This window comes from Stegostoma tigrinum, chromosome 23 (assembly GCF_030684315.1).
Source record: "Stegostoma tigrinum isolate sSteTig4 chromosome 23, sSteTig4.hap1, whole genome shotgun sequence".
Classification (NCBI taxonomy): domain Eukaryota; kingdom Metazoa; phylum Chordata; class Chondrichthyes; order Orectolobiformes; family Stegostomatidae; genus Stegostoma; species Stegostoma tigrinum.
The window spans coordinates 438,239-465,907 of NC_081376.1; the positions used below are offsets into that span (position 1 = coordinate 438,239).

General features: G+C 46.0%; 1 protein-coding gene across 4 annotated transcripts in view; it reads right to left on the minus strand.

The window, feature by feature from the left end:
• Positions 1–23,078: 23,078 nt before the first annotated feature.
• Positions 23,079–27,669, minus strand: part of LOC125462238 (protein tweety homolog 3-like) — a 233,174-nt gene continuing 228,583 nt past the window's right edge. For all 4 annotated transcript variants that reach the window (XM_048552027.2, XM_048552028.2, XM_048552026.2 and 1 more), the window contains one exon: positions 23,079–27,415. Coding sequence is in view for 1 of the 4 variants with exons in the window: in XM_048552028.2 (XP_048407985.1) it covers positions 27,350–27,415 (66 nt within the window). In the remaining 3 variants the exon portion in view is untranslated. The remainder of the gene's footprint in view (positions 27,416–27,669) is intronic.

Here is a 27,669-nt window from a genome sequence, read left to right on the forward strand (position 1 = left end):
GAGCGGTGGAGTGCACTGTCTGAGAGCGCGGGGGAGTGCACTGTCTGAGTGAGCGGTGGGGAGCACTGTCTGACAGCGTGGTGGGGACCACTGTCTGAGAGCGCGGTGGAGTGCACTGTCTGAGAGAGCGGTGGAATGCACTGTCTGAGTGAGCGGTGGAGTGTACTGTCTGAGTGAGCGGTGGGGAGCACTGTCTGAGAGAGTGGTGGGGAACACTGTCTGAGAGAGCGGTGGAGTGCACTGTCTGAGTGAGCGGTGGGGTTCTCTGTCTGAGAGAGCAGTGGAGTGCACTGTCTGAGAGAGCGGTGGGGAGCACTGTCTGGCAGCGCGGTGGGGACCACTGTCTGAGAGCGCGGTGGAGTACACTGTCTGAGAGTGCGGTGGAGAGCACTGTCTCAGAGAGCGGTGGAGTGCACTGTCTGAGAGATCAGTGAAGAGCACTGTCTGAGTGTGTGGTGAAGTGCACTGTCTGAGTGAGCGGTGGAGTGCACTGTCGGAGAGAGCAATGGAGTGCCCTGTCTGCGAGTTGGGTGTGGACCACTGTTTGAGAGAGCGGTGGAGTGCACTGTTTGAGAGAGCGGTGGAGTGCACTGTCTGAGAGCGCAGTGGAGTGCACTGTCTGAGAGAGCCGTGGACTGCACTGTCTGAGAGAGCGGTGGAGTGCACTGTCTGAGAGTGCGGTGGAGGGCACTGTCTGAGAGAGCGGTGGAGTGCACTGTCTGAGAGAGCCGTGGAGTGCACTGTCTGAGAGAGCGGTGGAGTGCACTGTCTGAGAGTGTGGTGGAATGCACTGTCTGAGAGAGCCGTGGTGTGCACTGTCTGAGAGCGCAGTGGTGAGCACTGTCTGAGTGAGCGGTGGAGTGCACTGTCTGAGAGAGCGGTGAAGTGCACTGTCTGCGAGTGCGGTGGAGAGCACTGTCTGAGAGAGCGCTGGAGTGTACTGTCTGAGAGCGCGGTGGAGTGCTCTGTCTGAGAACGCGGTGGGGAGCACTGTCTGAGTGCGTGGTTGGGACCACTGTCTGATCGCGCTGTGGAGTGCACTGTCTGAGTGAGTGGTGGAGTGCACTGTCTGAGAGCGCGGTGGAGTGCACTGTCTGAGAGAGCGGTGGGGAACACTGTCTTACAGCGCGGTGTGGACCACTGTCTGAGAGCGCGGTGGAGTGCACTGTCTGAGAGATCTGTGGCGAGCACTGTCTGAATGAGCGGTGGAGTGCAGTGTCTGAGAGAGCGGTGGAGTGCACTGTCTGAGAGCGCAGTGGAGTGCACTGTCTGAGAGCGCGGTGGAGTGCACTGTCTGAGTGAGCGGTGGAGTGCACTGTCTGAGTGAGCGGTGGAGTGCACTGTATGAGAACACGGTGGAGAGCCCTGTCTGAGAGTGTGGTGGAGTGCTCTGTCTCAGAGAGCGTGGTGGAGAGCACTGTCTGAGAACGCGGAAGGGAGCACTAGGAGTGCGGTAGAGCGCACTGTCTGAGAGATCGGTGGAGAGCACTGTCTGAGAGAGCGGTGGAGTGCACTGTCTGAGAGAGCGGTGGAGAGCACTGTCTGAGAGCGCGGTGGAGTGCACTGTCTGAGTGAGCAGTGGGGTGCACTGTCTGAGAGAGCGGTGGAGTGCACTGTCTGAGAGCGCGGGGGAGTGCACTGTCTGAGTGAGCGGTGGGGAGCACTGTCTGACAGCGTGGTGGGGACCACTGTCTGAGAGCGCGGTGGAGTGCACTGTCTGAGAGAGCGGTGGAATGCACTGTCTGAGTGAGCGGTGGAGTGTACTGTCTGAGTGAGCGGTGGGGAGCACTGTCTGAGAGAGTGGTGGGGAACACTGTCTGAGAGAGCGGTGGAGTGCACTGTCTGAGTGAGCGGTGGGGTTCTCTGTCTGAGAGAGCAGTGGAGTGCACTGTCTGAGAGAGCGGTGGGGAGCACTGTCTGGCAGCGCGGTGGGGACCACTGTCTGAGAGCGCGGTGGAGTACACTGTCTGAGAGTGCGGTGGAGAGCACTGTCTCAGAGAGCGGTGGAGTGCACTGTCTGAGAGATCAGTGAAGAGCACTGTCTGAGTGTGTGGTGAAGTGCACTGTCTGAGTGAGCGGTGGAGTGCACTGTCGGAGAGAGCAATGGAGTGCCCTGTCTGCGAGTTGGGTGTGGACCACTGTTTGAGAGAGCGGTGGAGTGCACTGTTTGAGAGAGCGGTGGAGTGCACTGTCTGAGAGCGCAGTGGAGTGCACTGTCTGAGAGAGCCGTGGACTGCACTGTCTGAGAGAGCGGTGGAGTGCACTGTCTGAGAGTGCGGTGGAGGGCACTGTCTGAGAGAGCGGTGGAGTGCACTGTCTGAGAGAGCCGTGGAGTGCACTGTCTGAGAGAGCGGTGGAGTGCACTGTCTGAGAGTGTGGTGGAATGCACTGTCTGAGAGAGCCGTGGTGTGCACTGTCTGAGAGCGCAGTGGTGAGCACTGTCTGAGTGAGCGGTGGAGTGCACTGTCTGAGAGAGCGGTGAAGTGCACTGTCTGCGAGTGCGGTGGAGAGCACTGTCTGAGAGAGCGCTGGAGTGTACTGTCTGAGAGCGCGGTGGAGTGCTCTGTCTGAGAACGCGGTGGGGAGCACTGTCTGAGTGCGCGGTGGAGTGCACTGTCTGAGAGATCGGTGGAGTGCACTGTCTGAGAGTGCGGTGGAGTGCACGGTCTGAGAGAGCGCTGGTGAGCACTGTCTGAGAGAGCGCTGGAGTGTACTGTCTGAGAATGCGGTGGAGTGCTCTGTCTGAGAACGCGGTGGGGAGCACATTGTGAAAGTGTGGTGGCGTGCACTGTCTGAGAGTGCGGTGGAGTGCAGTGTCTGAGAGTGCGGTGGAGTGCAGTGTCTGAGAGTGCGGTGGAGCGCAGTGTCTGAGAGTGCGGTGGAGCGCAGTGTCTGAGAGTGCGGTGGTGTGCACTGTCTGAGTGAGCGGTGGAGTGCAGTGTTGGAGAGACCGGTGGAGTGCACTGTATGAGAACACGGTGGAGAGCACTGTCTGAGTGTGCGCTGGGAAGCACTGTCTGAGTGCGTGGTTGGGACCACTGTCTGATCGCGCTGTGGAGTGCACTGTCTGAGTGAGTGGTGGAGTGCACTGTCTGAGAGCGCGGTGGAGTGCACTGTCTGAGAGAGCGGTGGGGAACACTGTCTTACAGCGCGGTGTGGACCACTGTCTGAGAGCGCGGTGGAGTGCACTGTCTGAGAGATCTGTGGCGAGCACTGTCTGAATGAGCGGTGGAGTGCAGTGTCTGAGAGAGCGGTGGAGTGCACTGTCTGAGAGCGCAGTGGAGTGCACTGTCTGAGAGCGCGGTGGAGTGCACTGTCTGAGTGAGCGGTGGAGTGCACTGTCTGAGTGAGCGGTGGAGTGCACTGTATGAGAACACGGTGGAGAGCCCTGTCTGAGAGTGTGGTGGAGTGCTCTGTCTCAGAGAGCGTGGTGGAGAGCACTGTCTGAGAACGCGGAAGGGAGCACTAGGAGTGCGGTAGAGCGCACTGTCTGAGAGATCGGTGGAGAGCACTGTCTGAGAGAGCGGTGGAGTGCACTGTCTGAGAGAGCGGTGGAGAGCACTGTCTGAGAGCGCGGTGGAGTGCACTGTCTGAGTGAGCAGTGGGGTGCACTGTCTGAGAGAGCGGGGGAGTGCACTGTCTGAGTGAGCGGTGGGGAGCACTGTCTGACAGCGTGGTGGGGACCACTGTCTGAGAGCGCGGTGGAGTGCACTGTCTGAGAGAGCGGTGGAATGCACTGTCTGAGTGAGCGGTGGAGTGTACTGTCTGAGTGAGCGGTGGGGAGCACTGTCTGAGAGAGTGGTGGGGAACACTGTCTGAGAGAGCGGTGGAGTGCACTGTCTGAGTGAGCGGTGGGGTTCTCTGTCTGAGAGAGCAGTGGAGTGCACTGTCTGAGAGAGCGGTGGGGAGCACTGTCTGGCAGCGCGGTGGGGACCACTGTCTGAGAGCGCGGTGGAGTGCACTGTCTGAGTGAGCGTTGCGGAGCACTGTCTAAGTGCGCAGTGGGGACCACTGTCTGAGAGAGCGGTGGAGTGCACTGTCTGAGAGCGCGTTGCGGAGCACTGTCTAAGTGCGCAGTGGGGACCACTGTCTGAGAGAGCGGTGGGGAGCACTGTCTGGCAGCGCGGTGGGGACCACTGTCTGAGAGCGCGGTGGAGTGCACTGTCTGAGTGAGCGTTGGAGTGCACTGTCTGAGAACGCGGTGGAGTGCACTGTCTGAGAGCGCGTTGCGGAGCACTGTCTAAGTGCGCAGTGGGGACCACTGTCTGAGAGAGCAGTGGAGTGCACTGAGAGCGCGATGGAGTGCACTGTCTGAGAGCGCGGTGGAGTGCACTGTCTGAGTGAGTAGGGGAATACACTGTCTGAGAGCGGTGGAGAGCACTGTCTGAGAGAGCAGTGGAGAGGACATTCAATTGAAGTATTCATGACAAAATTAGATAGTTGTCTGAAAATGAAGGCTTGAAGGGTTTCTGGCACTGAGTGAATTGATCACTTTGGGGAGCTGACACAGACACAATGGGCCAAATGGCCTCTTTCTGCATTTCAACAGTTTGGTGATTCTGTGAACATCTTGAAGTACAACTTCCTCCCTGGGCTTTTCCTTTACTGTCTTTAACCTCCTTCAGTACAATTCTCCACAACTCAATTCTGACTTTGTAGATCTCTGAATCCCTTTTGCTCACCACAGAGGGCACGTCTTCAGTTGCATGGGCTTCGGCTCTGAAATTCCTTCCCTATACCTCCCCAACCTTCACTCTGCCTTTAAGGTGTTCCATAAAACATGATTCTTTATCAAAAATATAAAGAAGTCGGCACTTTAGTAAAGGTGACCTGAGGCTTAGTTAAGGATTCTTTGTTTATGCTTCTGGGTACATTTTGTTTAGTTGTGGGAGCTATATAAATGCAGATTCAATGGGTAGGTAGCACATTGGAACGTCCTAAAATCAGTAAACATGCTTTACATAATTTCCAAGTTTAAGGTTTTGTTTAATTGGATTAATCTAAATTATTTCTACAGCTGTGTTTATTAACAGTTTGTGTTCAGTTCAATGTTGGGTTAATGGTCTACGATCCAGATCTGCCCCCCCGCCGGACAAACCTCAGAGATCTCTCTCCTACTGCAACTCTCTTGTAATCTCTTCAGCCTTGAAACTGCTCCTCTCCGCCTATCTTCTCTGTCCATCTTCGATCAGCCTTCCTCCCCTCCCTATTTATTTCAGAACCCTACTCCCTCCCCCATTTCTGATGGGGTGGCCCGGCCCAAAACGTCAGCTTTTGTGCTCCTGAGATGCTGCTTGGCCTGCTGTGTTCATCCAGCTCCACACCTTGTTATCTCGGATTCTCCAGCATCTGCGGTTCCCATTATCTCTCCAATCACTGGTCTGATCACTGGTTTTATTGTGTCTGCTGCCCCCTGCTGTCAATGTGGAGCAATGGCCTGAGATATCTATTCTTTCAAAGCTCTGAACCAGAATTCTGTGGAATGCTGATCAACAGAAGTAGATGTTAATCAGTTCTGATGTTTGACTTGAAATATTTGAACAAGCCTTTGGTCTTATGTTTTATTCAAAGTCAGACTGCAAAAGCATAGAATGAGAATGGTTCAAGGATTGCGTTTACCACAAAACCTTCATCTGGAATGTACATCATACCTTTCAGTTAATGATTACCACGCAGGTTGGGGTTTGTTTTTAGTGGGGAGAGAGGTAATGTGTTGGGTATCAAGCAGGAAATAGACATCTAGGATGTTGAGAGAAGGGACGGTCAGAAATGGTAACTTTGTATGAATGGTACACTTCAGTACCAATGACAGAGGTAGAAAAAGAACTGAGAATGTGAAAAACGAGTACAGGGAGTTAGGTTGGAAGCAGATGTCTGGGACAAACAGGATAGTTATTTCTGGATTACTACCAGTGCCACGTGATAATGAGGTAAGAAATAGGGAGAGACCGCAGCTAAACAAGTGGCTACAGGGCTGGTGTAGGAGAGAGGGCTTCCATTATGTGGATAATTGGAGCATATTCTGGGGAAGGTGGGACCTGTACAGTAAGAACGGGATGCATCTGAATGGGAAGGGCACAAATGTCCTGGGACGGAGGTTTGCTGGAGCTGTATGGGATGGTTTAAACTGGTTTGACAGGGGGTGAGGAACCGGATTTAATTCAGAGGATGAGGTACTCAGCCTTCCAAAAGACACAACAGGGAGTGAGGTGGTTTATAAAGAAATACGGTCGATGGAATGTAATTGTGGACACAGGGATGGTTTGAAGTGCGTATACTTCAATGCTAGAAATATCAGAAATATGGTGGATGAACTTGAAGCATGGGTCAGTACTTGGAACTATGATGTTGTGGCCATTACAGAAACTTGGGTAACTCAGGGACAGGAATGGTTGTTGGAAGTTCCGGGATTTAGATGCTTTAAAAGAAATATGTGTGGCATCCGTCAGTCTCGAGAGACCATGGATCTGCGCTTGAAGAGTTTTGATTCAGCTGCTAGTGATAACGCAGCGTCTGTTGTGGCTGTATAGGCCCACACGGGAGTGACAGCCTCGGCTGCAGCAACTACATTTGAAGACACTCTCCTCCAGTGTTGCTGTGTTGCTGTCTTTCCATTGAGCGCGCTTTTCCTCAGCAGCAAGCCTCAGTTTCTTTCCTCCTCGCTCCAGCCCTCTGCGTAGCTCCTGTCTCCAGCGTGAGCGATCGTTTGCGACGTTTTCCCATCTCTCGATGTCCAGGTCCATTGACTTCATGTTCCTTTTGCAGACATCCTTGAAACGAAGATGAGGTCGTCCTCGTGCTCTCTTGCCGATGGACAATTCCCCGTACAACCCATCTTTCGGGATCCTACCGTCCGGCATACAATGTACATGACCCAACCAGCGGAGGCGGCATTGTTGGAGTAGGGTGAAGAGGGTGGATACCTGGGCGCGGGTGAGGAATTCGGTGTTGGTGACTCGGTTGGTCACTTGATGTCCGAATGTGTCTCGGGCTGCGAAGGTGGAAAGCTTTGAGATGCCGCTCTTGTCTGGAGTAGAGGCTCCAGGTCTCACTGCCGTAAAGCAGTGTGCTGAGGATGCACGCCCTGTAGACTGCAATCTTGGTGTTCGTAGTCAGCTTTTTGTTCTCCCAGGCTCTCTCGGTCAGCCTGGCGAATGTGGAGGCTGCTCACCCGATCCGCCTGTTGATCTCCGAGTCCAGGGAGAGGCTGTCTGTGAAAGTGGGGCTGAGGTATGTGAATTTGTGGGCTACCTCCAGCTCGTAGTTGTTGATGATGATGACAGGGGGTGCTCAACGCCTTGGCCCAGCACTTTGGTCTTCTTCAGGCTAATGGTCAGGCTGAATTCCTGGCAGGCTTTAGAGAGGTTGTCCATGAGGCGTTGCAGTTGCTCTTCAGATTGTGCTGCCAGCGCTGCGTTGTCTGCAAACAACATGCTTCTAATGAGTACTTCACAAACCTTGGATTTGGCCCTCAGCCGGGACAGACTGAACAGCCTTCCGTCTGATCTGGTGTGGAGGTGGACACCATCAGTTGATGTTCCAAATGTGTGTTTCAGCCTGACTGCGAAGAAGATGCTGAACAGGGTGGGGGCTAGCACATGGTCCTGCTTCACACCACTGCGGATGTTGAAAGCCTCCGAAGAAGAGCCGTCAAATTGAACGATGCCTTTCATATCCGTGTGAAACGATTGGGCTATTCTGAGGAGTCTTGGAGGACAACCAATGCTGGCGAGGATTTTGAACGAGCCGTCTCTGCTGACAAGGTTGAATGCCTTCGTGAGGTCAATGAAAGCGACGCAGAGCGGTTGTCTTTGCTGTCAGCATTTCTCTTGTAGCTGTCGGAGGGAGAAGATCATGTCAATTGTGGAGCGTTCTGACCCGAAACCTCATTAAGATTTGGGGTATACCCTTTCGTCAATTTTCTGTAGTCTGTTCAGGACCACGCGGGCGAAGACCTTCCCAATGATGCTCAGCAGTGAGATCCCTCTGTAGTTGTTACAGTCGCTTCTGCCCCTTTTGTTCTTATAAAGGGTGACAATGTTGCAGTCTCTCATGCCTCGCGGCACCGTTCCCTCTTCCCAGCACTGGCACAGTAGTGCCAGCAGGTGGCTAAGCAGAACTCCCTTTGCACACTTGATGACCTCTGGTGGGATGCCATCCAACCCTTAGTGCCTTCCCAGTGGGTCAGCAGTTGGCAATGCGTCTGGCTCCTCCATGACCGGTAGGCATTCCATGGTGTCTAATATGTTGTCTGAGATGTCGTTTTCCCGGGAGTAGAGTTTGGAGTAATGCTCCACCCATCTCTCCATCTGCTGGCTTTTGTCTTTAATGATCTCGCCTGTCCTGGATTTTAGTGGAGCTGTCTTGCTCTGGGTTGGACCGATGGCTTTCTTGATCCCCTCATACATTCCACGTATGTTGCCTGTGTCAAATGATAACTGGATGCTTTCGCATAGTTGTAGCCAGTAGTCATTTGCCCAGCGTCTGGCTGTCTTCTGTGCGTTGTTTCTTGCTGTCCTCAGTGCTTGCAGTGTTACCTGGGTATGTTGGTGTTTGTATTTCAACAGTGCAGCACGCTTCGCCTCAACAGTCGCGTTGAACTCATTCGTGTTAGCTTCAAACCAGTCCTGTGTCTTGCTCCGCTTCTTCCTGAAGGTCTTCAATGCAGAGCTGTGGATAGTGTCCCTTAGAGTGTCCCATCTTTGCTGAGCAGCTCCTTCTGGTGGGTCTGCAAGGAGGGTGTCCTCCAGTGACTTGATGAATACTGCTGCTTTGTCTGAATGTTGGGACGTAGTAGCATTGATACGCTGCTTGCCTGCAGGCTTGGCATAGGGCATCTTCTTTGGTTGGAGTCTGAGTTTGCAGCAAACCAGAGGGTGATCCGTGTCACAGTCGGCACTCTGAAAGGACTGAGTCATGAGCACGTTTTTCAGGTGGCTGCATTGTGAGGATCAGGTCTAGCTGGTGCCAGTGTTTGGAGCGTGGATGTCGCCATGAGACTTTGTGCTGAGCTTTGGCCTGGAAGTAGGTGTTGGTGACACATAGTTCGTGGAGCATGCAAAGCTCGAGCAGTTGTTGTCCATTGTCATTCATGTTGCCGATCCCATACCATAATCCGGTACCCCCAATGAGAAGTTATCAGATTTTTTATTGTCACTAGAGGATTTGACTTTAGAATGAGCCATTCCAGTACATGACCCAGGCCAAAGTCAGAGCTGAGAATCAAGCCATCACCCCAGGAAACACCAAGACTTCAGCTGAATTGGACAGTAATTGGGGGTGGCATGTGGCTCAGTGGTTAGCACTGCTGCCTCACAGCGCTAGGGACCCAGGTTCAATTCCACCCTTGAGTGACTGTCTGTGTGGAGTTTGCACATTCTCCCTCTGTCTATGTGGGTTTGCTCTGCCCACAGTCCAAAAACGTACAGGGCTAGGTGGATTGGCAAAGCTAAGTTCCACCACAGTGTTCAGGGGGTGTGTAGCTTAGGTGGGTTATAGGAGGATGGGTGTGAGTGGGATGCCCCAAGGGTCGGTGTGGACTTGTTGGGCTGAAGGACCTGTTTCAGCAATGTAGGGATTCTATGAGCAAGGCCAGGCATGAAGTGGTGATATCATGCACCTCAATGTTTGTGAAAATGTTAAGGGAATAGCAAACAAATCTGAATGCCCACATTCTGGCACAACACATGATCACTGATGCCAAAAATGCCCAACAGGAAATAGATAGATGTTCCAGGAAGATTGAACTTTTCAAATACTCTGACTTTAGATTTGTTTGCTATTCCTTTAACATTTTCACAAACTCAGGTGTATGATATCACCATTTCATGCCTGACCTTACTGTCCTGTTCAGCCTCAGTCTTGGTGTTTCCTGGGGTGGTGGCCTGATTCTCCGCTCTGATCTTGGCCTGGTTCATGTACTGGAATGGCTCATTCTAAAGTCAAATCCTCTAGTGGCAATACAAAAATCTGATAACTTCTCTTTGTGGGTGCCTACAATGGCCGGGTTATAAAAGAGCTCATTGTTTGTTGCATATCGTCAGCAGAAAGGTAGTAACAACATCCCAGTGTGGAAAGAATTTCTGAGAAGTGAAAAAATTCTCAAAAAGCAAAACAAGAAATCGACAATGAAGAACAAAAATAAGGACAAGACTGGTCCTCGAGTGAAAAGTGCTAAGCTGGGGAAAGGCTAATTACAATAGCATTGGGCAGGAACAGGAGAGATTTGACTGGGGGGCAACTGTTTGAAGATAAATCCACATCTGACTTATGGGAGTCTTTTAAAGGCCCATTGCTCAGAGCTTAGGACTGGTATGTTTCTTTGCAGATGAAAGATAAGGATGTCAAGAGTTGAGAACCTTGGCGGAGAAGAGATATAGAAAGTTCAGCCAAAAAAAGTGAACTATTTTGTAGAGCATCTATAGTACATAGAACACAGAACATAGAACAATACAGCGCAGAATAGTCCCTTCAGCCCTTGATGTCGTACCGACCTGTGAGCTAATCTAAGCCCATCCCCCCACACTATGCCATCATTATCCATATGCTTATCCAAGGACTGTTTAAATGCCCCTAACGTGGCTGAGTTAACTGCATTGGCAGGCAGGGCATTCCACATCCTTACCACTCTCTGAGGAAAGAACCTGCCTCTGACATCTGTTTTAAACATATCACCCCTCAATTTGTAGCTATGCCCCCTTGTACAAGCTGAAGTCATCATCCTCGGAAAAAGACTGTCCATCCTACCCAATCCTCTGATCATCTTGTATGTTTCTATTAAATCCCCTCTTAGCCTTCTCTCCAATGAGAACAGACCCAAGCCCCTCAGCCTTTCTTCATAGGGCCTTCGCTCTAGACCAGGCAACATCCTGGTAAATCTCCTCTGCACCATTTCCAATGCTTCCACATCCTTCCTGTAATGGGGGTGCCCAGAACTGCACACAATATTCCAAGTGAGGCCACACTAGCTTGTTTGTGACAAGCAAACAAATAACAACACCCTCCAGTCACAAACCATTTTAACTCCCTGTCCCTCTCCCTGGATGATCTGTGCATCCTGGGCTTCCTCCAGTATCACAGTGACACCACCCGAAAGTTGGAGAAGCAACATCTCATACTTTGCCTCAGCAGTCTACAGCCCACTAGCCTGAACATCGAATTCACCAGTTTTAAAATCTCCCCACCCCCGGCCTCATCCCATGACCGACCCTCCCTCTCATCCCCGCCTCCTTGAGCTGACACAACCTGCCCATCTTCTCTCTCACCTATCCACTCCTCCCACCTCACTGGCCAATCCCCACCACTACCAACCTGCACTCACCTACCATCATCCCACCTACCTTCCCCAGCCACACCCCTCCTCTCTTTATTTCCCTATCCCTTCCCCCTCCCCATTTCTGAAAGGTCCCAACCCAAAATATCAACTTTCCTGTTCTCTGATGTTGGCTGGCCTGCTGTGCTCCTCCAGCTCCTCACTGTGCTACCTCTGACTCCAGCATCTGCAGTTCTTGTTATCTCAAGATGAAGCATAGGTAAGGTTTGGGAAGCTGAAATCAGGCCAGCCCTTGAGGAATATAAAAGAAGCAGTAAAGAACTTAAATGAGAAATTAGGAGAGCTGGAAGGGCCCATGAAATTTTCCTGCCAACTAGGTTTAAGGACAATACCAAGGGGGAGGTTCATGGGACCAGGAACTCCTCACCTACATCCTTGACACCATCCACTCCCTCCACCTCCTCCAAAACTTGCGATATCCTCATCCGCAACACATCATTTCACCATGGATGTCCAGTCCCTGTACACTTGCATTACCCAGGCAGATGGCCTCAAGGCCCTCCGCTTCTTCCTGTCCTGCAGGCCGGACGAGTCCTCGACTGGCACCCTCATCCGCAGAGCCAAACTCATCCTCACCCTCAACAACTTCTCTTTCGATTCCTCCCACTTCCTACAGACAAAGGGGGTGGGCCATGGGTACCCGCATGGGCCCAAGCTATGCCTGCCTCTATGTAGGTCACGTGGAACAATCCCTCTGCCAAAGCTACACTGGCCCTAAACCCCACCTCTTTCTCCATTACATTGATGACTGTTCCAGCGCTGCCACATGCTCCCACAAGGTGCTCAAACAGTTCATCCACTTCACTAACATCTTCCACTCCAACCTTAAGTTCACCTGGACCATCTCTGTTACCTCTCTCTCCTTCCTGGACCTCTCTGTATCCATCTCTGACATCCACCTAGAAACCAACATCCATTTCAAGTCTGCTGACTCCCACAGCTACCTACAATACACCACCTCTCACCCACCTTCCTGCAAAAATGTCATTCCCTATTCCCAATTCCTTTGCCTTTGCCACATCTGCTCCTGAGATGAAGCATTCCTCTCCTGGCCATCCCAGATGTCCTCGTTTTTCAAGGACCACAATTTCCCCTCCATAGTGGTCGAAAATGCCTTCGTCTGTGTCTCTCGTATTTTGCTGAAGCTCATCCCTCACACCCCCACCCGTAATAACCAAAACAGTACCCCCTCATCCTCACGTACCACCCCACCAACCTCCAGATCCAACGCATCATCCTCCGACATTTCCACCATTTGCAATCCAACCGCACCACCAAAGATATTTTTCCCACCCCACCCTGATCTGCTTTCCGGAGGGACCACTCTCTCCGGGACTCACTGCCCACTCCACACTCCCCTCCAACCCCACCACACCCAGCACTTTTCCCTGCAATCTCAGGAAGTGCTACACCTGCCCCTACACCTCCTCCCTCACCCCCATCCCAGGCCCCAAGAAGAATTTACACATCAAGCAGATGTTCACCTGGACATCTGTTAATGTGGTATATTGTATTCGCTGTTCCATATGTGGCCTACTCTATATCGGGGAAGCCAAGCGGAGGCTTGGGGACCACTTTGTAGAACACCTACACTCAGTTCGCAACAAACAACTGCACCTCCCAGTCGCAAACCATTTCAACTTCCCCTCCCACTCTTTGGACGACATGTCCGTCCTGGGCCTCCTGCAGTGCCACGACGATGCCACCGGAAAGCTGCAGGAACAACAACTCATATTCCGCTTGGGAACCCTGCAGCCCAATGGTATCAATGTGGACTTCACAAGCTTCAAAATCTCCCCTCCCCCGACTGCATCCCAAAAGCAGCTCAGTTTGTCCCTGCCTTCCTAACCATTGCTCCCACCTCAAGCCCCACCCCCACATCTTACCCACTAAACTCATCCCGCCTCCTTGACCTGTCCATCCTCCCTGGACTGACCCATCTCCTCCCTAACTCACCACCTACATTCACCTTTACTGGCTCCAAACCCTGCCTCTTTGACCCGTCTTGTCCTTTATCCATCGTCTATCCACCTCCCCCTTCCTCCCTAATTATTTCAGAACTCTCTTCCCCTCCCCCATTTCTGAAGAAGCGACTTGACCTAAAACGTTAGTTTTCCTGTTTCTCTGATGCTGCTTGGCCTGCTGTGTTCATCCAGCTCAACACCTTGTTAACTTATCCGGGGAAACCAGAGGACGTGGGTGAGGTCCTTAATGAGTACATTGCGTTAGGACATGGATGATGGTAAGAATAAAGAGGGGGATGTTGATATTCTACTGCATGTCAATATTGAGGAGGAGGGGGTGTTGGGTGTCTTGAAAATCATTAATATAGATGTATCCCCAGGGTCTGTTAGAATCTACCCCAGGATACTGAAGGAGGCAAGGGAAGAGAATGCTGGGGCCTTGATAGAAATCTTTGTATTATCATTAGCCACATGTGAGGTCCAGAAGACTGGAAAATAACCAATGCCATTTCTTTATTTAAGAAGGTCAGCAGGGATAACCCAGAAAATTATAGGCTGGCGAGACTTACATTAGTGGTAGGGAATTATTGGAGAACTCCCTTCGGGACATAGTTTACTTACATTTGGAGAAAAATTGACTTGTTAGGGATAATCAACATGGTTTTATATGGGGTGATCTCGTCTCAGGAATTGAGTTTTTTGAGAAAGTGACAAAGTTGATTAATGAGGCAAAACAGTGATTGTTGTCTATATAGAGACTCTTCTAAAGCATTTGACAAGGTCCCTTAGGGTAGGTTGGTCCAGAAAATAAAATTACATGGAGTCCATTTGAGTTGGTAAGTTGGATACAAAATTTTCTTGGTCATAGACAACAAAGGTTAGTTGAGGAGGGCTGTTTTTCTGACTGGAGGTCTGTGATAGTGGTGTTCTGCAAGGATCAGTGTTGGGACCTCTGTAATACATATAAATAATTTGGATGAAAATATTGATGGTCTGATTAGTAAGTTTATAGATGACATGAAAATTAGCAGAGTTGTGGATAATGAGGAAGGTTGTCAAAAGATACAATAGAATATAGGTCAGCTGGAAAATTGGTCAGAGAAATGGTAGATGGAGTTTAAACCAGGCAAGCAGCAGTTGCATTTTGGGAGGTCAAATGTAAGAGGAATGTATACAGTAAATGGCAAGACCCTAAGGAGAATTGATACACAGAGGGATCCTTGGGGTTGCCCGTCCATAGCTCCCTGAACTTGGCAACATTATTGGATAAGGTGGTAAAGAAGGCACACCGCATGCTTGCCTTCATCAGTCAGGGAATGGAGTATAAAGGTTGGCAAGCTGGATTGAGTTGTATATTGGAATATTGTGTGCAGTTCTGGTTGCCACACTTTAGGAAGGATGTGGAGGCTTTGGAGAGGGTACAGGTTTACCAGGATGTTGCTGACATTGGAGTGTATTAGCTATAAGGAGAGGTTAGACAAACTCAGATTGTTTTCATCAGAGTGTTGGAGGCTGAGGGAGTGACCCGACAGAAGTATGTAAAATTATGAGGCATGGATATGGTGGATAGTCAGACTCTTGTTCCCAGGGAGGAAATGTCAAATAATAGGGGCATAGGTTTAATGTGAGGGGGGGTGGGGTGGGAAGTTTAAAGGACATGTGTAAGGAAAGTTTGCTTTACAGAGCATGGTAGTTGCCTGGAATGTGCTGTCAGGGGAGGTGGTAGAAGCAGATATGACAGCAAAGGTTAACAGGCATTTAGACAGACATGTGAACAGGATGTGAAAGGAGCATTGAAGATCATGTCCAGGAAGACAGGATTATTTTTAGATTGGCATCATGGTTGTGACAGACAGGGTGAGCTAAAGATAACAAAGTGTGGAGTTAGACGAACACAGCAGGCCAAGCTTTTGTGCTGCTGAGACGCTGCTTGGCCTGCTGTGTTCATCCAGCTCCACACTTTGTTATCAGGGTGAGCTAAAGGGCATGTTTCTGTTCTGTATTCTAAGAAGAAATTACTGTCTTCTGTGAAGTTAAGGATGTAAACGGAGATTCTGAACAGGCACACTAGAAATAAAAGATTTCAAGTTCACACTAACAAGTTGCTATGCCTTTAAACAGTATTTGTCCATCTTGCAATCAAACTAGATGGTCCAGAGGCATGATTTTTAAGTACAAGTTCAGTTCACTGTCGTACTTAGTCACAGTGGTGAGATGTTAGCGAGGCTCTCCATGTCTTAGAGAGTTGTGGAACATCTTGTCATTAGGAATACATACAAACAATGAGGTCTTGTAGAAAGAGTGGATGCAGTATTACAGGAAGTAAATGGATGTAATTTTGTCCAGAATTCTCTCAACTTGTAAAGGTGTAGGAAGGCATAAGCAAGGCTAATACATCACATTTTTGAAGGATGCTAAGCTGATATTGTTTATAGACTCCCAGGAAGGATCACATTAATTGCGAGAAAAAGTGAAGGCACAGTTTGACAGAGCAAAAATATCACTGCCCCACAGCCAACAAGGTAGAGATCAAAGCTGGAGACAGGTCCCAAGGCCAGTGGGGAACTAACTCAGACTTTATGTCTACCTCACAGAACAGAACAAAGTGGGCTAAGAAAAACACCATCCAATATCATTGGTGGATGTTGGCTTGGCAAAATTAACCAATAACAGAATTTAGACCTAACTTGGACCTGATGAACAAAATTTATGAACCATCTTTGTTACCCCTTTCTAGGTGTTTTGCTTTAGATACCTGACCTTTGAATTATTTTTGGGCTGGTGAAATTACAAAGTGCTGTGCAGCAAATCTCAGAAGGGAAATAAAGAAATAATATGGATGATGTAATTGGACACAGCACCACAGAACAGAAGCATGTGGACAGAGCTCATGTTTTGACAGTATTGCAGAAGGCAGGCCTTACACTGAATGAGAAGTATAATTCACAAGTGAAAGAATGATATTCTTTGGTGATATTATCCAACAGTGAGGAATTTTGGTGGGTCTTAAAAATATATAGGCAAAAAGCAAAGTGTCAAAGCCAAGGAATGTCAATGATGTTCAGTGAATTCTAGGAATGGTTAGTAAGGTCAGGAAGTTGGGATACAATCACAACTTTTACTGATCTTTTGAGAAAAGGTCAAAAGTGTCTTTGGGATGCAGAGCAGACCACAGCATTTTGAAAATTAAACTGGAAATGACTTTCTTTGATTGTCCTAGTTCATTACAGCTCCAGATTCCCCACAATGGTAGCTGCAGATATATCTTCAATAGGTTTAGTTGTGGCATTCATCCAGGTTCAGGATGACAATGGAGGAAAACCCATCTACTTTAAAGCCAGGGTGATTATTGAAACACAATAATATTGTGGAACTGTGGAGAAAGAGACTTTAGGAGTAAAATGGGGATATGAATGTTTCTTGGGATTATGATGGAACTGAAGTTTCAACTCATTGTAAACCACAAACCACTGGATAATTAATTACATTCGGGGGAGATAGTTAAAATGTTATTAGATGTTCAGACTCCAGTCGAGGGGTTATAATTATACAATATCCCATTTACTAGGGCAGTGGTCAACACAATGGCTGAGAGGGTAAGTCTTATCTGTTGTGTTCTACCTGTGGCTCCCATCATTGTTTCAGTAAATGCTTAATGTGTGCAGGCTTTCCCGCTCCTTAGTAGAGATTTTATGTTGCCCTGGCAGTATCCCCTCCTTTGAACCAACAGATATGGGTCCACGTCCCACCTACTCCAGAACTGGGTAATAACATCTCTGAACAGGTTGATTCAAAGGTATCATTGCAACACAGCTTGGTGATCAAATAGCTATAATAAATTTGAGTCTGAAATTAGTTGCTGAGGTGATTCAGAAGAGGCAAATTCAAGAGGAGTACTTGTGCCAGGACAAAACACAGATTGTAGCTAACCTACTACCTTGAGCTATTGTGGATTGAGCTGAAAGAGTTTTAGTTCTTTGTGAAGAGGTGGAGAGATTTCTGTCAGTTATAACAAATCCTTTTCCATTATCTGAGTTGGGGTGTGGGGTGAGTTGGGGGAGGGGGTGTTGCTTACAGGAAATTCTAAAAGCGAAAGGTCAGCAATGCACCGAACAGAGGAGGCTCTTATGAGACTATGGATCAAATACTGTCCAACACACCAGCTCTTGTGCAAATATTATGAAGAAATAAAATACCTGAAAACAGTAGATGATTTTCTGGTTTAAGTGTTGATCAATGGTTGGAAGAGGCACTGAGGATCTGGTGGGAGATTTCAATGTCCACCACCAAGAATGGTTGAACAGTAGTACTACTGATTGAGCTGGTTGTGTCCTAAAAGACATAGCTGCTAGACTGGGTCTGCAGCAGGTGGTGAGGGAACCAAAAAGAGGTAAAACCACCCTTACCAATCCAACAGCTGCAGATGCATCTGTCTATGACAGTATTGGTCAGAGTGACCATCACACAGTCCTTGTGGAGACGAAATCCCACCCACACATTGAAATAATCTCCACTGTGTTATGTTGCACTGGTCATTGTGCGAAATGGGACAGACTTCGAACAGATCTAGCAACTCAAGACTGGGCAATGAGGCGCTGTGGGCCATCAACAGCAGCAGAATCATACTCCAGCACAGTTTGTAACCTCATGGCCCGACAAATCGCCCGTTCAACCATTACCATCAAGCCAAGTAATCAACCCTGGTTCAATAGAGAGTGTAGGAGGGTATGCCAGCAACAGTGCGAGGTACCTGAAGATGAGGTATCTACCTGGTGAAGCCAAACAGGATTACTTGTACACCAAACAGCATAAGCAGCAAGTGATAGACAGAGCTAAATGATACCACAACCAACAAATTAGATCTAATCTCTGCAGTCCTGCCACACCCAGCCATGAATGGTGATAGATGATTAAACAACTCACTGAAGGAGGAGGCTCCACAAATATCCCCATCCTCAATGATGAAAGAGCCCAGCACATCAGTGCAATAGATAAGGCTGAAGTATTTGCAGCAATCTTCAGCCAGACATGCTAAGTGGATGATCCATCATGGCCTCCTCCAGTGGTCCCCAGCATTACTGACACAGATTCAGCCTTCAATCAATTTGATTCACTCTATGTGATATCAAAAAATGGTTGGAGGCACTGGATACTGCAAAGGCTACAGACCCCAACATTCTAATGGTAGTGAAGGCTTGTGCTCCAGACCTTGCTACTCCCCTAGCCAAGCTGTTCCACTATAGTTACAACACTGGTATTTGCCTGACAATGTGGAAAATTGTCCAGGTACATCCTCCACATATAAAGCAGGACAAATCCAACTCAGCTAATTACCTGAAGGGCCCTGACCCAAAACATCAACTTTTCTGTCCCTCTGATATCGCCTGACTTTCTGTGTTCTTCCAGCTCCACACCCTAGAGACAATCACTGCCCCAGTCTACTCTTGATCATCAGTAAAGTGACGGAAGGTGTCAGAAACAGCGCTATCAACCAGCACCTGCTCAGTGACACCCAGTTTGGATTCTGCCAGGGCCACTCAGTTCCTGACCTCATTACAGCCTTGGTTCAAACATGGACAAGAGAGTGGCATTGCAGAGGTGAAGCGACAGTCCTTGACATCAAGGCTACATTCAAACAAGTGTGGCATCATGGTGACCTGATAAAACTAGAATCAATGGGTATCACGGGGCAAAATGTCCAGTGTCTCGAGTCACACCCAGCACATAGGAAGATGATTGTGGTTGTGGGAGGTCAACCATCTCAGCTCCAGGACATCTACCTATGCCTGCGTCGAAGTCATTTATAAAAAAAAGTCAAACAGCAGTGGTCCCAAAACAGATCCTTGAGGTGCTAGCGAGTTTTGAGAAGATTTGTAGCTCAGGTTGAGGTTCTGGATGTGAGTTTGCTCGCTGAGCTGGAAGGTTCATTTTCAGACGTTTCGTCACCATTCTAGGTAACATCATCAGTGAGCCTCCGACGAAGTGCTAGTGTTATGTCCCGCTTTCTATTTATCTGGTTAGGTTTCCTTGGGTTGGTGATGTCAATTCCTGTTCTTTTTCTCAGGGGATGGTAGATTGGCTCCAAATCAATGTGTTTGTTGATGGAGTTCCAGTTGGAATGCCATGCTTCTAGGAATTCTCGTGCGTGTCTCTGTTTGGCTTGTCCTAGGATGGATGTGTTGTCCCAATCAAAGTGGTGTCCTTCCACATCTGTATGTAAAGATCCGAGTGATAGTGGGTCATGTCGTTTTGTGGCTAGTTGATGTTCATGTATCCTGGTGGCTAGCTTTCTGCCTGTTTGTCCAAAGTAGTGTTTGTCACAGTTCTTGCAAGGTATTTTGGAGATGACGTTCGTTTTATTTGTTGTTTGTATAGGGTCTTTTAATTTCATCATAAATGAACTTAAAAGACCCTATACAGGCAACAAATAAAACGAACGTCATCTACAAAATACCTTGCAAGAAGTGTGACAAACACTACATTGAACAAACTGGCAGAAAACTAGCCACCAGGATACATGAACATCAACTAGCCACAAAACGACATGACCCACTATCACTCGGATCTTTACATACAGATGTGGAAGGACACCACTTTGATTGGGACAACACATCCATCCTAGGACAAGCCAAACAGAGACACGCACGAGAAATCCTAGAAGCATGGCATTCCAATCGGAACTCCATTAACAAACACATTGATTTGGAGCCATTCTACGATCCCCTGAGAAAAAGAACAGGAAATGACATCACCAACCCAAGGAAACCTAGCCAGATAAACAGAAAGCGGGACATAACACCAACGCTTCATCGGAGGCTCACTGATGATGTTACCTAGAATGGTGACGAAACGTATGAAAACTAACCTTCCAGCTCAGCGAGCAAACTCACATCCACAGATCCTTGAGCCACACCACTAGTAACTGGACTCCGGGCTGAATATTTTCCATCAAGCACCACTCATTGCCTTCTTACAGAAAGCCAGTTTCTAATCCAAACTGCTAAATCTCCCTCAATCCCATGCCTCCATATTTTCTCCAACTGCCTACCACACGGAACCTTATCAAAGGCTTTACTGAAGTCCATGTACACCACGTCAACTGCCCTACCTTCATCCAAATGCTTGGTCACCTTCTCAAAAAGCTCTATGAGGTTTGTGAGACACAACCTGCCCTTGACGAATCCATGCTGACTTATCTCCATCAAATTGTTACTTGCTTGATGATTATAAATCCTACCTCTTATAATCCTTTCCGAAGCTTTTCCTACAACAGACGCAAGGCTCACAGGTCTATAATTACCTGGGTCAGCTCTACTGCCCTTCTTGAACAAGGGCACAACATTTGCAATCCTCTAGTCCTAAACCTGTAGACAATGATGACTCAAACATCGAGGCCAAAGGCTCCACCACCAAGACCTGGAAAATATCCAGATTTGGGCTGAGAAGTGGCAAGTGACATCTGCGCCACACAAATGCCAACTATGACCATCACCAATCTAACCACCGCCCCTTGACATTTATTGGTGTTACCATCACAGAATCCCCACTATCAAGATCCTGGGAGTTACCATTGATCAGAAACTCGTGGACTCACTACATAAACTCAGCAGCTACAACAGCAAGTCACACGCTATGAATACTGCGGTGAGTAACTCATCTCCTGTATCCCCAAGCCTTCCCACCATCTTACAAGGCATAAGTCAGGAGAGTGGTAGAATACTCCACACTTGCCTGGATGAGTGTAGTCCCAACGACACTCAAGAAGCTAGGCACCATCCAGGACAAAGCAGCACAGATTAGCACTACATCCAAAAGCATCCACTCCCTCTAGCAGTGATGCTCAGGAGCAACAGTGTGAACTATCCACAAAATGCACTGCAGAAATTCACCAAAGGTCCTCAAACAGCACCTTCCAAACCCAAGACCACTTGCATCGAGAAGAACAAAGACATCAGAAAAATGGGAACAACACCACCTTAAGTTCCTCTCAAAGCCACTCAACATTCTGACTTGTAAATGTATCATCTTTCCTTCACTGTTGCTGAGTCAAAATCCTAGTATTCCCTCCTGACAGCATTATAGGTCAACCCATAGCAGGTGGACTGCAGCAGTTCACCTCCACCTTCTCAAAGGCAAGTACAGAAAACCAATTAATGCCGGCCAGCCAGCAATGCAAAAATCCTGCAGAAGACAATGGCAAATCTCTGTAGTGTTTTGTCTATAAGCATTGACCAACCAAATGAAACACATGGCCCAACCCTTGAAAGAACAGTTGAGAGGTAAGACAAGAGCACAAAAGAGCTGCAATGGTGATATAGTTGTGAGCATAGCTGCCTTCCAACAGCTGACTTGGGTTTGGCAAATTCCCCCAGGGATATTATAGGGCTAGTGATAGCCTAATGGCACTGTCAATTGTCAGGAAAAGCCTGTCTTTTTCACTGATGTATTTAGGGAAGGAAACTGCTGTCCTTACCTAGTCTGGCCTTCATGTGACTCGAGACCCACAGCAATGTCGCTGACTCTTAACTGCCTTCTGAGCAACATGCTTGCTTAACCAATAGCAGCCAAATCCCTTAAACATTTTTTTAAAAAATGCAACATTTAAAAAAATTCTTTTCAAAACAACTTTTTTTTGCCTATGAAACACAATGAAAAGGATGGTGAGACCAAATTCAATGACATTTTTAAAAAGAGGAACTGGATAAATATTTAAAAGTGAAAATATGAACACTTCCATCTAGAAGGACAAAGGCTGTAAATATATTGGGACACCACCTCTCCAAGTTCCCTTCCAGGCTACTCGCCATCCTGAATTGGAAATATATTGCCATTCTTTCATTGTCACTGGGTCCAAATCTTGGAATCTCCTCTCTACAACATCCTGGGATGATCTACAGCATGTGAACTGCAGTAGTTCAAGAAGGCAGATCACCACCACCTTCTTGGAGGGAGCTAGGGACAATAAATAAATGCTGGCCCAGCCAGCAACGTCTGCATTCCATGAGTGAATAAACAACAAAAAAGCCTGAAGAACAAGACATTAGGAAATCACTCATGGAATTCCTAAAACACAGGATAAGGCCATTCAGCCATCATGCCACTTCAGAATGAGTATCATTACCTGGTGCCCGTTTTCTTCATGTTACTCCCATACTCCTCACCATTTACAGCTTTGCATAGGCTGCTGCTTCTCGTATTAAATTCAGTGCTGAAGTTGAAACACAGGCAGATGTGATTTGTAACATACTCCTGCTTCTCATAGGTGAAGCCTAGTCAGTTTAACTCAAGTCATACCTGTGTAGAGATAAATGGGGTAAATTGGTGTCTGGACAAAATTTTCCTCCAATGGAGCAAATTGGAATGGCATGTACCCAGATATTTTTTTCAATCTGACAGCGCTGGAAGGGCACATGTTTGCTGCCCTTAGTTAGTTGAAGTGATGTGTTTAAACAACCAGCTTCAGTCCATGCAGTAAAGGAAGCCCACAGTATTTTTAACCATGGTAGTCCACAATTTAGACACCTGCCATTCTTCCACACTCAAAAGTGGAGTCAGAGAATGTTAGGGAATCTCGAAGCTGATGGTGTCCTATTACAGCTTGTCCTGATGAGTAATGAAGCTCTCAGGAAATGCTTTTGAAGGACAACTTAAGCCAGATCGCACCCAAGTCTGACTGAAAATATCAAAATACAAGTATTTCCAGAAAAAACAGTTTACCCAAGTATTATCATTTCAGTAATGTTGTTTCGTATTTGAACCAATATAAATGACCCAAGTAAAACTGGCAAGTCCAACAAACTTTATTAGTTTTAATTTTGAAAACATTGAGGTCAAGCTCATGAAAACCACAGGTTTGACATTTACAACATTTCACTCATTGGGGAAAAAAAATCATTTTTAAAATGTTATAAATCTATTAAGAGCTGGAGCAATTTTAGCAAAAATAATAAAAAGAGCAATAGTACACAGGATCATTCAATCATTTTTCTTAATCAAATGAAAATGCTGTTTTAAAAACAGGCTCCACAAAACTACACTAGGACTAAATACTACAATTACTGGTTTTAAGTCACGTATCAAGTAAAAATTGAAGCCGTATGTTACACAACAAATAGTTTGAAATGGTTAAAAAATTGCATTAAGAGGCAAATTACATTTCACCAATCAATGCCCATTGTTCGTGCAAGAGATATTCATTCATGGATATACCTTCCTACAAATGATAAAATTTCTATTAAAATGTTTAAGGATTGTCACACTAATACGACAGAGTAACTCTGATTCACAATGTAACTAAACAGATTATACAGGACTCAAATTGTTACGTTTCATCCACCAGCGTTTTGCAATCATTTCAGATGTAATTCACCAATATTTGAAAGCAAGTTCCAGATAATTTTTTGGAACAAAATTAATCTATATCTTGTTTTAAACAAAAAAACCTGTTTTTTTTAGAAAAGGAAGTTTAGTGTAAACATGATGATTATCGCTGGGTAGGGAAATTGGAACAAGGCTGAACTGTGGCTGCATCTGGGATAAAACTCATAGGATTAAACTTAAATATCAATACTCGATAAATCAGTTTTGTGCAATCATCACTTTGTACTAAATGCTTCAATTCCATCATTGCTGTAATGGCAGGTCTCACATTCAATGTAGCTAGTGAACAAAATACCACCCAATAAAAAGGCACATCATGTCACTCTGCAACCTCATAAAAACAAAGACTATATCAAATAGCCCAAGACATCTTTGGCTACACCAATTCCAATCTCCTGTCAGCAGTTAACCTTAAGGCCTTTTGAAAAGAGATCCTTTTATTGGCAAACCTATTATTTTACACTCACCTTTTGAACAGTTAGTTGGTGAGAAAATATATTTCAATGCAGGGCAACCAGCCACAAGTCTTATGAATTCTATTCAAAATTTCAATTAGCCCTGGTCACAAATTAACTTGTTCATTTGAAATTGAATTTGGCAAAATGAAATGCTGGTCAAAAATTCAAACATCGATTAGTACTCGAGTCCCCATGCTAGCAGGAATACACATTAAGTACTACATAAAGAGTATAGCACGACAAGTTTAAACCTGCAATGCTTAGGAAATTCACAGCAAATATCTTACAATCACCACAAGATCCAGGTTGATGGTCAATTTTTATACCCTAGTGACTCCAGCATTCACATTTTCAAGGTTGCATGGTTGGTATGTGCTTTCCAAGGTGTAAAAATATAAATTGTGGAAACCTGTGTGTCACGGAATTAAAGCGAGATTGTGCTTCTGAAAACGGACAAGAACAAGTGCATACTTGCAAGTGAATACATCAATCTTCTCTTGATTATCCTGCAGAGGACAAGGCAGGCTCAGCGACAGCCGAATGAAGTGGAGAACCCGTCCAGTTTGTCGCTCAATGGATAAAATTTCCAAAACAAAAAGATTACTTTATAAATCCCATCAGCAACACAGTAGTACACTGAATTCAAGCTTATTCTTCATACTTCCCTTCTCCGACTTGCAAGTAATATACACCTAGTATATTTCATGTGAGTTTTGTTGTTATGTGCAGCAAAATTTAGACATTGCTTTCGTAAGTGAAGAGCTATATCTTGCTGCTGCAGGATGTGGCTCAGTTTACTTTTTGAAGCACAATTTGAGAGTGTGCCACTCTAATTCAGGACAAGTATCAGTCTAATGGCAAATGTTTGTGCATAACTATTCAGTTTGCTGAATCAGACTACAAGGTAGAGACCTATTTAGAACTACAATGGTTGGTGATAGCTGGGCAAAACGATGCCTCATCATAGAACTGAAGGGAAAGCTGTGGAAACCAAAGCAGAAAAATATGTAAAACATGAGATTGTACAGCAGTGAAAACTGATATATGTACTTCAATAACTTGGACAATTTGTTTCATGAATTTCAATTCCAGATTTCACTTTTGTGGAGAACAAATCATTCAAAATGTCACATCTACAACAGAAATGCTTCTCTATGGTTAACATGATTGAGACTGCAAACAAAAAACACAAGTAACAGAACGGGGCACCAAATGGTTAAACATGGTTTACTTTTTACAAGTTATAGGAACAATTCTTTCCAAAAAATTTTAAAATATCAGCATTCATGTTATTCATTCCAGCCAACACAGCAAATATTCCTAATTTGTTATTTTTCCCTCAGAATTGAATTCACGAGATTCTGGAAAGCTAACAGTAGCTCTATAACCTCCAAGTATAGATTACTGTTTAGATTTAATATTGAGATGTTAGGAGAAAAGCCAAATGTTCTTGCTGCTGTAGGTAACATAACATTAATTCTCATTTTGAATACTTTGCACAATAACATATTAAACATGAACCTAATTGAGGGGTTAGATATTTGGAATGTTTCATTCAGATTTAAGTGGAATCTATGACATGTTATTGCTCAGCTGTCAAGAACATTGAAGTAGAAAGTGATTTATTTTTCTGAAAGAATCTTCCAGAAGTTGGAGTTCTTCGCTAAAATTTGAGCATTTAATTTCAAATATCCTATCGGCACTACATAAAATCATCTAAAGTCAAAATTGGAATGTTTCATTCTGAATATGAACGACAGAACTGTCACACTGTGTTCTCTAAGCAGCTGATTAGATTGTTAAACAGCACCATCGTTAAACATCAGCAGAATCACTGAACGGTGGATTGTCACGATTCAGGCTTGTGATTGCTCTTTTTCCCCAAGACTGCAATAACTAACAGGGAAGAAGTTTTAAATGTGATAATTTATCCAGTAAAAGTAAATAATTCCATTCTTGTTATCATACAGTACTACTGAAACTTTGTAATATTCCACACAACTGAGACGGATGAAAATACAGCAATTCTATAATCTGCAAGGGTGCTTCATCCTCATGTGATTAGATGCATTGATATTGTTTCCAGCAATGTACAACTCTGAGCCAATTAAAATCAGGTACACTGATATATAAAAATGCCTGTGCACACAAAAAGCACATGAAATTGCACCTTAAATACAACTATAACAAAATGGTAGCTAAACTACAGGTATTGTGTCTACTGCAATACAATAAAAAAAATCAAAATAGAAAAAAAAAGTACTGGAAGGATCTTATGTGCAACAGATTAAAATACTCATCAATACTGAAAACATGTACTCGCCAGGGCTGAAAATTTTCTGATGTGATTTTTTTTGCAAAGATTTAGAAGCAGTTTCTAATCCTGAAGACATGCATTTTCAATGATAACAAAAATTAGATTAACTATGTTGATTATTGATCATTGATCAGTGACCTACATTTGCTGGCTTTCAGAGGTGATTTAGTGCATTTTCCGAATATTTTACACAAATTTCTGTGGCAATATATACTCTCTTCACAGGTATCACCCCCTTTATATTCAATTAAAAGTGGTTAAAAGTAATGTTACAACCACATCAAACTTAAAAGACCACAGGCTTCACCATGAATTCTGTAATGTCTCTCCATATTTCTCTGTTTCTCAAAATCTTAGGAATGCCACAATACTTTGTGCTTTTGGCAAACATAAACAATTAGTATCATCACTGTCCTTGGATAATATGTTGGCATACCCTCTTGTGAACTCATCCAGATAAATACAAACATTGCCTTGTTCTGAATTATAGTTTATTGATCTACAGCGATTTGGTGCACTTTACAATTATTACAATGTGAAAACAACCTGACACATTTTATTGTGGTTTTGTTCATGGTGATAGACGGGTGCACCTACATATCCTGGCATCCCTGCTGCAATGTAGAAATGAGAACACTTAAAATTGAAGCAAACTGGAATGATGTAAAATGCGATATTGGGACTGATAAGGTTGTGCAGCATCTACAAATCTGATGGCACACATCTCCGATGCATTCTTACCAAAATTTAGTTTGGCAAAATTATTCATTCTTAGTAACCACTAATCTACTTTTGCTGTACAACTGATAGAATAGTGCTGTTCTCATTAAGTTAGTATAACTGTATTAGTGGCATTGGACATGCAGAAGTTCCAGTTTTTTCCTTTTCTCCTCAAGTCTTAGTGGATGCTGTTGGTTTCAGGCCTATTTGTGGCGAGGTATTTGGCTCTCATGCTGTTCGAGTACTAAGAGAAAATAGGAGAGTTCAAGTTAGCAGGATATTAAATACATTATATCATCTTTATAAAAATTCCCTCATTTCTCTACTTCATATTTGCAAATTAGCACAATTCAAAGAAATAAGGACCCAGCCTCTCTCAGGCATTATTCTGAACAATGCCTTGTCCCCCATGACAATATAACACCCATGTTCACCTCATTATATTTGCAGACAACAATATTCATAGGATGATTGAAGACAATGACAGATACAACCAGG